This window comes from Loxodonta africana, chromosome 19, assembly GCF_030014295.1.
Source record: "Loxodonta africana isolate mLoxAfr1 chromosome 19, mLoxAfr1.hap2, whole genome shotgun sequence".
Classification (NCBI taxonomy): Eukaryota; Metazoa; Chordata; class Mammalia; order Proboscidea; family Elephantidae; genus Loxodonta; species Loxodonta africana.
Genome location: NC_087360.1, coordinates 73747046 through 73759989, shown reverse-complemented (window position 1 = coordinate 73759989; position 12944 = coordinate 73747046). Strand labels below are relative to the sequence as shown.

General features: G+C 37.1%; 1 protein-coding gene across 3 annotated transcripts in view; it reads left to right on the top strand.

The window, feature by feature from the left end:
* Positions 1-12944, top strand: part of SGCZ (sarcoglycan zeta) — a 354876-nt gene that overhangs the window by 325963 nt on the left and 15969 nt on the right. For all 3 annotated transcript variants that reach the window (XM_064272869.1, XM_064272870.1, XM_064272868.1), the window contains one exon: positions 12174-12246. In XM_064272869.1, coding sequence (XP_064128939.1) covers positions 12174-12246 — 73 coding nt within the window. The remainder of the gene's footprint in view (positions 1-12173; positions 12247-12944) is intronic.

Sequence of the window (12944 nt, the reverse complement as noted above, 5' to 3'; positions counted from 1 at the left end):
ATCTTGGATAATCCAGGATAATCTTCCTATTTTAAGACCATCTGATTAGTGAATTTAATTCCATCTGCAACCTAAATTCCCCTTTGCCATGTAACATGACATATTCACAGGTTCTGAGGACTAGACCTTCAACATCTTTTGGGGAGGAGCTTTTCTGCCTACCACACTAGATGATAATTGATCAATTTCACCAAACAATTTTTTTTGCTCACTAAATTGGGAGCTCCCAGATGGGAGGAGCTATAAATATAGAATTCCTCATTTCTTGAATTCAGGATTGGTAATGGAAAAAATAATAATTGAACTAGGAGTAAGCACATTTGTGTTCTAGCCCTAGTTTGTACCTCTTCCTAACCCTGGGCCATCCTACTAGCTTTATGCCCTTGGATAAATTATTTAATCCATCTGTGCCTCAATTTCCCCAGCTGTAAAATGGGCATACAATTTTTACCTCTGTAAGAGATAGAAAGAATTACGTTGTTAGACTTAATGTTTGCTCATTACTTAGAACAATGACCAAAGTTTATTATGGTTTATTAAAGTTCCTTATTTTAGAATCCTTTGTATCCAACACTCTAAACAGGGCTGTTATTACCTTCCTTGTAGCTAAATCTTTGTGTCCATAAATAATTATTTCCTTAGGATAAATTCCTTAGTGTTGAGATGATTGTCCAAACAACTCCATACGAAGGACTTTTTTTTTTTTTTAACTATTTTGCCTTCTCATCAGTGATCAATGAGAATTCTCATATCGCTGAACTACCACTGATTTTTTTACTAAGTCTTTCAAACTTCTTTTAGACATACCAAGAAAAAAAACCAGTTGTCGTTGAGTTGGTTCCAACTCTTGGCAGGCGACCACATGGGTGTCAGAGTAGAACTGTGCTCCGTAGGGTTTTCAATGGCTGAATTTTTGGGAAACAGATTACCAAGCCTCTCTTCTGAGGTGCCTCTAGGTGGAATTGAGTCTCCAACCCTTTGGTTAGCAGCCAAGTGCTTTAACCGTTTTCATGACCCAGGGGCTCCAGAAGTACCAATAATGCAAATCAAACGTGACGTATACTATAGTACAAAAAATATAGCCTTATTGTAACCACACACAGTCCTATGAGTAAGAGAGAATAGATTTTTATTTTACATGTGATACAATTAAAATTTTTAATAATTGAAGGACTTATTCAAAGCCACTTTGCTAGCGAGGCACCAGATTGACCTAGAACTCAAATTTTATATCACGTGTTCTCTCTAATGTCACTTGAGGAGAGAAACTGTATACCTCTATCACTGTATGTATTACAATAACAACATATTTGGCACACAATCATTTAATTTAATGGACCACTTCAATGATTTGAATTTCACTGTTTCCTACTTTCTTATTTTTTGCCATGATTTTTGTCACTTTAACAGCAACAAAAAATAAAGCTTTACAATTTGAGGCAAACGTGAGAATTCCATAAGCTACAACCTGTTATTTTCAAACAACTATCTAGGAAAAATAATTGCCTGTACTTTCAAAGAAAGGGTTATTTTTTCAGAGGAAATGCCATTTTGAAAAGTTCCACAAATGCTTTAAAGTAGTGACTTCCCAAGCACCGTGTAATGGTATCCATTTGCTATGAGCCTAAAGTGGAAAATAGTAGCAAATAGCATGTTATCCCAGCCAGGAAGAGAGTACTAACCGGCATGACATGTTGACTTTACTAAAATCCTGGTCACTAGAAAAGGAGAATTTTTTCAACACTTCAGAAAGTTAGCTTTTAGTGCTAGATTATAAAACAAAGAGCATCATCATGTAAAACAGCTTTATAAGAAAATTTCATAAGAATTTACTAATATTTTTCTCTATTAAAATTTTACTGGTATAACATTAAAATTTTAAATCTAGAAATACCTTTCTTACAATTAGTAGAATAATATGAAAACGCACGTCTACCTTCAGCTAATTTTTATTTGTGTGATCTCAAAAGACAAATATGATATAGATATTTTAACTTAAAAAAGAAAAAAAAAAAAAAAAACCACTGCTATTGACTGCCTTCCCAATCCGTAGCAACCCTGTAGGACAGAGTAGAACTGCCCCATAGGATTTCCAAGACTGTAAATGTTTATGGAAGCCAACTGCTGCACCTTTCTCCCACAGAGCAGCTGGTAAGTCTAAACCATCAACATTTGGCTTAGCAGCCAAGTGCTTAACCACTGCACCAGGCGGGGCTTCCCCTAACTTAAAATAAACTTAAAATAGGAAGTAACAAATATCAGTAACATGCATATCAAAGATGCATATAAAAAGGAAGAGAAATAGCCTGGAACTTCTATGTTCTTTGTATTTACCCACACATAACCCTTTTCTCAAGGTTGGGACATGTTTTTCCATGTTGTGACATACAGGCTTACTTTAAGGTATCTACCACTAATATTGGAAAAAAGGACCATTGTGAATTTAGTTAGTGTTTACCCATCTTGGCTTTAATTTGCAGGTGGTTTTACTTTGAAAAAAAAAAAGTTCGAAATATTAATATTGAAATTATTTGTTTATCTTCAAATTGCAACCACCCTGTTGTTGCTGTTCTTAGGTGTCCTCAAGTCAGTTCCAACAACTCATAGAGACCCTGGGTACAACAGAATGAAACACGCCCGGTCCTGTGCCATCCTCAAAATCATTGTTATGCTTGAGTTCATTGTTGCAGTCACTGTGTCAAGGGTCTTTGCTTTACCAAGCATGATGTCTTTCTCCAGGGACTGATCCCTCCTGATAATACATCCAAAGTATGTGAGACATAGTCTCACCATCCTTACTTCTAAAGAGCATTCTGGTTGTATTTCTTCCAAGACAGATTTGTTCTTTCTTTTGGCAGTCAATGGTATATTCAATATTCTTCGCCAACACCACAATTCAAAGGCATCAGTTCTTCTTCTGTCTTCCTTATTCATTGTCCAGCTTTCACATGCATAGGATGTGATTGAAAATACCGTGGCTTGGGTCAGGCGCACCTTAGCCTTCAAGGTGACATCTTGCTTTTCAATACTTTAAAGAGGTCTTTTGCAGCAGATTTGCCCAATGCAATGTGTCTTTTGATTTCTTTTTTTATTTTTACATATGCATTTTTTAATTTTTTTATTGTGCTTTAAGCGAAAGTTCACAAATCAAGTCAGTCTCTCATACAAAAATTTATATAGACCTTGCTATATACTAATTGCTCTCCCCCTGATGAGACAGCCTGCTCCTTCCCTCCACTCTCTCTTTTCCTGCCCAGTCTTTTGATTTCTTGACTGCTGCTTCCATGGTTGTTGGTTCTGGATCCAAGTAAAATGAAATCCTTGGCGACTTCAATCTTTTCTCCATTTATCATATGTTGCTTATTGGTCCAGTTGTGAGGATTTTTGTTTTCTTTATATTGGTGTGTAATCCATGCTGAAGGCTGTGGCTTTTGATTTCATTAGTAAGTACTTCAAGTCCTCTTCACTTTCAGCATTCAAGGTTGTGTCATCTGCATATTGCAGGTTGTTAATGAGTCTTCCTCCCATCCTGATGCCCCGTTTTTCTTCATATATTCCAGCTTCTCGGATTATTTGTTCAGCATACAGTTTGAATTGGTATGGTGAAAGGATACAACCCTGACACACACCTTTCCTGAGTTTAAACCACACAGTGATCCCTTGTTCGGTTCGAATGAATGCCTCTCGATCTGTGTACAGTTTCCTTATGAGCACAATGAAGTCTTCTGGAATTCCCTTTTTTCACGATAACATTCATAACTTGTTATGATCCACACATTTGAATGCCTTCGTAGAGTCAATAAAGCACAGGTAAACATCTTTCTGGTATTCTCTGCTTTCAGCCAGGATCCATCTGACGTCAGCTGTGATATTCCTGCTCCCACTTACTCTTCTGAATCCAGCTTGAATTTTTGGCAGCTCCCTGTCAATATACTGCTGCAGCTGCTTTTGAATGATCTTCAGCAAAATTTTACTTGCCTGTGATATTAATGATATTGTTCAATAATTTCGGCATTCAGTTGGATCACAGTTCTTTGGAATAGGCATAAATATGAATCTCTCCTGCTCGGTTGGCCAGGTAGCTGCCTTCCAAATTTTTTGGCATAGACAAGTGAGCACTTCCAACGCTGCATCCATTTGTTGAAACATTACGACTGGTATTCCATCAATTCCCAGAGCCTTGTTTTTTGCCAATTCCTTTAGTACATCTCGGCCTTCTTCCTTCAATACCATGGGTTCCTGATGTTATGATACCCTCTGAAATGGTTGAACATCGAACAATTCTTTTTGATATAGTGACTCTGTGTATTCTTTCCATCTTTTTATGCTTCCTGCATCATTTAATACTTTCACTGTAGAATCCTTCAATGTTGCAACTCGAGGCTTAAATTTTTTCTTCAATTCTTTCAGTTTGAGAAATGCTGATCGTGTTCTTCTGTTTCAGTTTTCTATCTCTAGGTCTTTGCACATGACATTATAATACTTTACTTTGTCTTCTCCAGCTGCCCTTTGAAATCTGTTCAGCTCCTTTAGCTATTCCATGTTCAAGGGCAAGTTTCAGAGTCTCTTCTGACATCCATTTTGGTCTTTTCTTTCTTTCCTGTCTTTTTCATGATCTCTTGCTTTCTTTGTGTATGATGTCCTTGATGTCATTCCACAACTTGTCTGGTCTTCAGTCATTAGTGTGCAACACGTCAAATCTATTCTTGAGATGGTCTCTAAATTCAAGTGGGATATTCTCAAGGTTGTACTTCGGCTCCCATGGACTTGTTCTAATTTTCTTCAGTTTCAACTTGAACTTGCGTATGAGCAATTGATGGTCTGTTCCGAAGTCGGCCCCTGGCCTTGTTCTGACTGATGATATTGAGCTTCTCTGTTGTCTCTTTTCACAGATGTAGTTGACTTCATTCCTGTGTATTTCATCTCTTGAGGTTCACATGTGTAGACATTGTTTATGTTGTTGAAAGAAGGTATTTGCAATGAAGAAGTTGTTGGTCTTGCAAAATTCTATCACGCAGTCTCCAGCAGCATTTCTATCACTCAGGCCATATTTTCCAAATACCAATCCTTCTTCGTTTCCAACTTTTGCATTCCAGTCACCAGTAATGCATCCTGATTGCACATTTGATCAATTTCAGAGGGCAGAAGTTGGTAAAAATCTTCAGTTTCTTCATCTTTGGCCTTAGTGATTGGTACACAAATTTCAATTATAGTCATATTAACTGTTCTTCCTTATAGGCGTATGGATATTATCCTATCACTGGCAGGGTTGTAATTCAGGATAGATCTTGAAATGTTCTTTTAGTTCCTCTTCAAGTTGTCATTCCTGGCATAGTAGGCCATGTGATTGTCTGATTCAAAATGGCCAATACCAGTCCATTTCAGCTTACTAATGCCTAGGATGTCGATGTCTATACAATCCATTTTATTTCTATTTCCAATTTTACTCGATTCACACATGGTACATTCCACGTTCTGATTATTAATAGATGTTTAAAGCTGTTTCTTCTCATTTTGAGTCATGCCTCATTAGCAAATGAAGGTCCTGAGAGCTTGACTCCATTCATATCATTGAGGTCAGCTCTACATTGAGGAGGCAGCTCTTCCCCAGTCATCTTTTGAGTGCCTTCCAACCTGAGGGGCTCATCTTCCAGCACTGTATCAGACAGTGTTTCACTGCTATTCGTAAGGTTTTCACTGGCGAATTCTTTTCAGAAGTAGACTGCTGGGTCCATCTTCCTAGTCTGTCTTAGCCTCGAAGCTCACCGGAATCTGCCCGCCATGGGTCACATGACCCTGCTGATATTTGAATACCAGTGGCATAGCTTCTAGCATCACAGCAACATGCAAACTCCCACAGTACGACAAGCTGATGGACACGTGGGGGACTATGCTACATCCATGGCTGTACTTAAACAGAGTCCCACCTCACTGGGAGCACTGGACTAAGAGGAATATAATTGCTTCTCATGGGTAAGGGTCAGAAGCTACCAATATGTTAAGAAGTAAGGTGTGAAATCCAGATCTTGGTCTTTGTAAAACTGCTGCAAATCAAATAATCACATAGCTGTATCACAATATATCCAAGAAGCTGGGTTGTATGGAGAAGAACGGGGCTTCAGGATTGGAGGAAGACTCATTAACAACCTGTGTTATGTAGATGACACACCCTTGCTTGCTGAAAGTGAAGAGGACTTGAAGCACTTACTGAAGAAGATCAAAGATGACAGCCTTCAGCATGGATTATACCTCAAGGTAAAACCAAAAAACCCACTGCCATTGAGTTGATTCCCACTCATAGTGACTCTCAAGGTAAAGAAAACAAAAATCCTCACAACTGGCTGATGAGCAACACCATGATAAAAGGAGAAAAGAATGAAATTGTGAAGGATTCCATTTTACTTGGATCCACAGTCAACACCCATGGAAGCAGCAGTCAAGAAATCAAAAGATGCATTGCATTGGTCAAATCTGCTGCAAAAGACCTCTTTAAAGTGTTCAAAAGCAAAGAAGTCACCTTGAAGACCAAGGTGCTCTTAACCCAAGGCATGGTATTTTCAGTCATCTCATTTGCATGCAAAAGCTGGACAAGGAATACAGAAGACCGAAGAAGAATTGACACCTTTGAATTGTGGTGTTGGTGAATCACACTGAATATACCTTATACTGCCAACAGAACGAACATATCTGTCTTGGAAGAAGTACCACCAGAATGTGCCTTAGAAGCTAGGATGGTGAGACTATGTCTCACATACTTTGGACATGTTATCAGGAGAGAAATCCCTGAAGAAGGGCATCATGCTTGATAAAGTAGAAGGCCAACAAAAAAGAGGAAGGCCCTCAACGAGATGGATTGACATGGTAGCTGCAACAATGGTAACTGCAAAGCGTAAAAATGATTGTGAGGGTGGTGCAGCGTAACAATGATTGTGAGGGTGGTGCACGACTGAACTGTGTTTCATTTCGGTGTGCATAGGGTTGCTATGAGCTGGAATTGATTCTAGGACACCTAACAGCAACAACAACAACATTGCAATGTATTCCATTGATTCCCTATTGATGGTTATTTGTTCAAGGTTTTATTTTTATTTTTTTTTTCACTATTACAAATAATGGGGCAGTGAATATAACTTTATGCTGAGATAAATTTCTGGAGATAGAATTGAGGATGGGGGAGATAGAATACGTTCTTTTAACTAAAAAAAAAAAAAATCTGTTGAGGTTTTCAAATTGCACCACAAACGTACTTCTCCATTACATTTTCCCATCGGTTTTATTTAATTTTTAAGTTATTATTATTGTTAGATATTCCAAGCTTACTTAAAGAGAATACAATAATCAATACCAACATGCACACCACAGAACTTTGTCAAATTGTGGTGGATTTGCTCCAGACTATTTTGTGTAGAGTTTTTACATTTCCTGTAGCATTCCTTTATACACTTCTCTGTCTTTTCACAGAATTAACCATTATTCTGAATTGGAATCCATCACACCCAAGCACATTTTCTTTCCATAGTTTTATACCTTGTGATGTACGTATAAATCACACTGTTATGTGCTTACTTTCCAGATTGTTTAAATGTAATCATACTATATTTGGAAGAACCTTTTTGCCTCAAAATTATGCTTTTGAGAGATATTCTTTGTGGGAATTTATCGCATGAATCGATTTGGTTTCATTAAAAACCGCACACATCCAATTTACCTGTTGCACGGTTGGTAGGCATTAGCTCATTTTCACTTTTTTCCCATTGCACACGATGAAGGTACCACCAGGTTTGTACACGTCCCTTCTGCAAAGACATCCTGTCTTCTCTGTCAGAGAAACCAAAAAGGGGATTTTCTGAGTCGTAGAATACATGCGATTTTAAATTTTGTCAATGAAGCCAAAATGTTTTCCAGTATGTTTGCAGCAGAGCCCCTCTGGCAGTATATAAGGAGCCCCAGTGGCACAGTGGTTAAGAGTTTGGCTGCTAACCAAGAGGTCAGCAGTTCAAATCCACCAGCTGCTCCTTGGAAATTCCATGGGGCAGTTCCACTCTGTCCTATAGGATCACTCTGAGGCAGAATCAACCTGAAGGCAACAGGTTTGGGTTTGTTTGTTTGTTGCAGCATGTAATGAGACTTCATCTCATGTACTTTGGGCATGTTATCAGGAGGGACCAGTCCCTGGAGAAGGACATCATGCTTGGTAAAGTAGAGGGTCAGCGAAAAAGAAGAAGACCCTCAACGAGATGGATTGGCACAGTGGCTTCAACAACGGGCTCAATCATAGCAAGGATCCTGAGGATGGTGCAGAGAACTGGGCAGTGTTTTGTTCTGTTTTACACAGGGTCTCTATTAGTTGAAACCTACTCGCTGGCACCCAACAACAACAAAGCAGTATAAATGAGTTCCCCTGCGTGGTGCAAGTGGTTATCACACTTGGCTGCTACCCAAAAGGTTGGAGGTTTGAGTACACCCGGAGCCTGAGAAGAAAGGCCTGGTGATCTTCTTCCAAAACAACTCAGCCCCAGAAAACCCTACGGAGGGAGGACCGTTTTACTCTGACAGACATGAGACAGCCATGGGTCGAAACCGACCCAACGTCAAAGAGTTTATTTTCCATTTCCTCTCAAACACTGAATATCCTTAGACTTTTAGAAGTTTTCTGTCAACTTGATTCAAATGCATTTACATCTCCTTTTTGTTTTCATTTGCAATGTCCTGACTAATAGTGACGCTGAATATTTTTTCAATTGTGTATTGACTATTCAAGTTTCTTTTTGGTGTGTGAATTACTCATTTATATGCTTTGTCTATTTTTCTTTTTTTTTTCTAGTTGTTTGTCATTTTCTTATTGATTTATTGGGGTTCTTTATATATTGTGGATGGCAATAGTTATATGTGCTATAGACTGCTTTTGTGTGTGTGTGTGTGTGTGTGTGTGTGGCTGGGGGGAGGCTTTGCTTATGTGCCTTTTATTGTTAAGAAAATTTTTATATTAATATTGTCAAATTTATCATTTGTTTCCCTAACAGTATGTAGATTTTCTTAATTAAGTGTTTTTCTTTATCTTCTGATAAAAATATTTTTGACACTAACATTTTTGCCAGATTGGAGAGTTTAAATGATATCACATCGCAGTTTTAATTTGCTTTATTTTTATTACTAACGAATTGAGATTTCTGTTTTTTTTTTTTAATTGCTTCTGGTCATTCACAAATTTTCTTTTGTAAGGTATTTATTGAAGTTGCTAGTCATTTCCAATTTTTTTTAAAACTAAAAGTTCTTTGTATGCTTTGAATGACAAATCTTTGTCAATTGCATGTATTGAAAACTTCTTCAAGATTGTAGTTTGCCCTTCACTTCTTGTGGTATCTTTTGTTGAGCATAAATTTTTAATTTCAAAATATCAAATTAAACAATTTTTTCTTTTATTATGTGAGAAATTCTTCTCAAGTCACAGAGGTAATTCTATATTGTCTTATTTTTCAAATAAATTTAATAATGTATTTCATAAAGGGCTCATAGAAATTTTGTTAAATTTATTCTTAAGGCAAATTAAATATCTGGCTAATTTGATTTGATTTGGTTAACAGCTGCACTCTTATCCACTGAGCCACCAGGCCTGCATACAAAGTCATAACCCCATAAAATTCTATCTGAAATTAACTGCAGTAGACTTCATGAGGAAACCCTGGTGGGTGGTGTAGTGTAAGAACTACAGCTGCTAACTGAAAGGTCGGCAGTTCAAAACCACCAGGAATCCTTGAAAACTGTGTGGGGCACTTCTACTCTGTCCTATAGGGTCACTATGAGTCAGAATTGACTCGAGGGCAGTGGGTTTTTTGTTTGTTTGTTTTGTGTACACTTCATGAAGCCTATGGCTGCAAAAATGTTGCCTTTCATATAAACTTGTTTTTGTTTTTTTTTCAATTAACATAAGGTTAAGTTGATGAAGAGCCTGGGAAAACCAGGTATTTTTATTTCCTTTGTGTGTGTGTGTGTGTGTGCTGTATAGTTTTAGAGCTAACGACTTCCCTAAGGATGTATGGATGCCAGTAGTTTGCGAATGAGTAGCATAGCATATAGTGTTTAGAGTATCGCTATCTTCTAAAATATAGATAACTGCATCAGCAGGGATACTATGTTAATTTAAATGGTTCTCTCTCTCTCTCTCTCTCTGTGACGTTTTATGTTTAGGTATTTCTAAAGTTTAGCATCCTAGCTTATGGCTTAAACTGTCTTTAAATATAGAATAGAACCAGAATTCATACGGACTATTTCTCCATTCCTGCGAAGCAGAATATGACATCCTTATTCTTTTATTTTGAAGTCACAAATTACTCTAAGAATGGTATCTAGTGTTTTTTGAACCTGATGTTTGCTTGGCTCATTTTTCCTGATCGTTACGATAGTCAACAATCTATACTTTTTCCTAGGTCTTACAACATCATAAAAAATTTTACAAAACCCATTGCCCTTCAGTTGATGCCGATTCACAGTGACCCTGTAGGACCCTTTTAGGGCAGTGTTTCGTTCTGTTGTGCATAGGGTCACTATGAGTCGGAACTGACTCGACGACACCTAACGACAACAACAATGGTTTCTACAGAATGTGAGAATTCATTAAAGACCTTCTTACTTTTCCCAAATTAAGGATCAATCAGATGTGTGCTTTTGTACAAAATAAGTGTTGACTAATGATTAGGGTTGCCAGATAAAAATACATGATACCCAGTTAATTTTGAATTTAAGATAAACAGCAAATAACTTTATCATAATTATGTGCTCTGTAAATACTGCACACTAAAAAAAAATTTTGTCTGAAATTCAGAATAAATGCAGCATCCTATATTTGTATTTACTAAATCTGACACCTCTACTAATAGTCTGACATTTGTAAACATTTCCAATTTTGGGGAATGTATTTATTGATTTTTTATTTTTTTAAGCCATGAGAGTGTATGCCTGGCCCAGATGGCTTTTATCTTCCCTACCTGAATTTATTTAAAATGATCTTTGTTGCTCATTAATTAGTTTCCTTTTATCTCATACCTGGACAAAAAATGGGGAGGTGGGGTATTTTCTAATTATCTAGAGGTCTCCGGTTAGTTAATAATTTATATTGTTTTATTTGGTTTTCAATCTAGCCCGTAGGTGATGTAATTTTATGTTTATTTTCCCAAGAATCTTTTAAAAAATCATTATTGATTTCTATATTGAAATTTGGATCCTTGGTGGCACAGTGGTTAAGAGCTCGGCTGCTAACCAAAAGGTTTGCAGTTTAAATCCACCAAGCCACTCCTTGAAAACCCTATGGGACAGTTCTACTTTGTCCTATAGGGTCGTTATGAGTCGGAATCAATTCCACGGCAAAAGGTTTGGTTTGGCTTTTTATGATCATAGGTGGGAGTTTTATGTAGGAGAGTAGCTAAATACCCTATGACCTACATCTTCAAATAATTAATAATATACCAACTTGGAGCTTGCCCTCTACATTTTCATTCATTCCCTGTTGTTTATAGGAAGTCAAAACTGAGTTTTGTAACCTATCCTTTCTTCCAATTCACTTAAATTCACTTTGATCAGGAGATGAAAATTCTCCCTGAATGTCAACTTGTATAAATAATATAACTTTAAAAGCAGGTAATATTTATGCTAGGAGTTGGAGCTGATTTGACAACTAACAACACCAACAAAAATAAAAGATACCATCTTAGGATAAAAGTTATCTTAAAAGTAGACACAGGGTCGGTCCAGTTGTAAACAGGTGGAAAAAAAAATAGTAGAGTCAGTTATATATATCAAATTCAAAGACCAAAAGATATACAGAGCACACTAAAGCCAGTAACAGGAAGCTATATACAGAATTACTTGATTACATTTTTGTGAAAATCGAGTATAGGTATACAATGTGTGCCTCGTGTGTTTCTATGATCCTGAGTCACTTTCCTAACAAATATTATAATAAACAAAAAAAAAATCTATACTAACATTTAAATTCATCTAAATTGGCTCTTCACTATCTTGTACTCTTCTACCAATTTTTCCCTTTCATTTTATGTACTCCTCTTTCCGTTTTTTCTCCTTTATCGTATGGATATTTGATGCATATAAATAGACAGGAAAACCAATGTGTCTGTTCACTTGCATGTACCGACTGCTGTATTCATGTTCCCCGCCAGGCACGGAAGGAGCGGTGTTTGGGCACTCTGTAGAGACACCTCACATCAGAGCAGAACCTTCCCAAGACCTCAGGTAAGTGCTGGGTCCTTGCACTTCATCATTCTTTCAATTATTATTGATTATCCTCAATATATAAAAAAATTGAAATAGAAAATGTGCCGCATGCTTGTATGAACAAATTACATTCCCTAGCTCCATGGTAAATAGTCAAGAATATGGTTGAAGGAAAGGGAATGTCCATTATTATTCTAAGCTTCTTTATCATTTATCATCAAAAAAGAATATTTCAAGATCTATCCTGAGTACAATGCTGTCAGTGATAGAATAATACCCATACGCCTACGAGAAAACCAGTTAATACGAGTATTATTCAAATTTATGCATCAACCACTAAGGCCAAAGATGAAGAAATTGAAGATTTTTATCAACTTCTAGAGTCTGAAATTGATCAAACATACAATCAAGATGCATTGATAATTCCTGGTGATTAGAATGTGAAAGTTGTAAACAAAGATGAATCAGTAGTTAGAAACTATGGCCTTGGTGATAGAAACGATGCCAGAGATCACATCATGGAGTTCTGCAGGACCAGTGACTTATTCATTAGAAGTATTTTTCAACAACATCAACAGCAACTATACGCGTGGATCTCACCGAATGGAATACTCAGGAATCAAATCAACTACATCTGTGGAAAGAGACCATGAAGAAGTTCAATATCATCAGTCAAAACAAGGCCATGAGCCAAATGCAGAACAGACCATGAATTG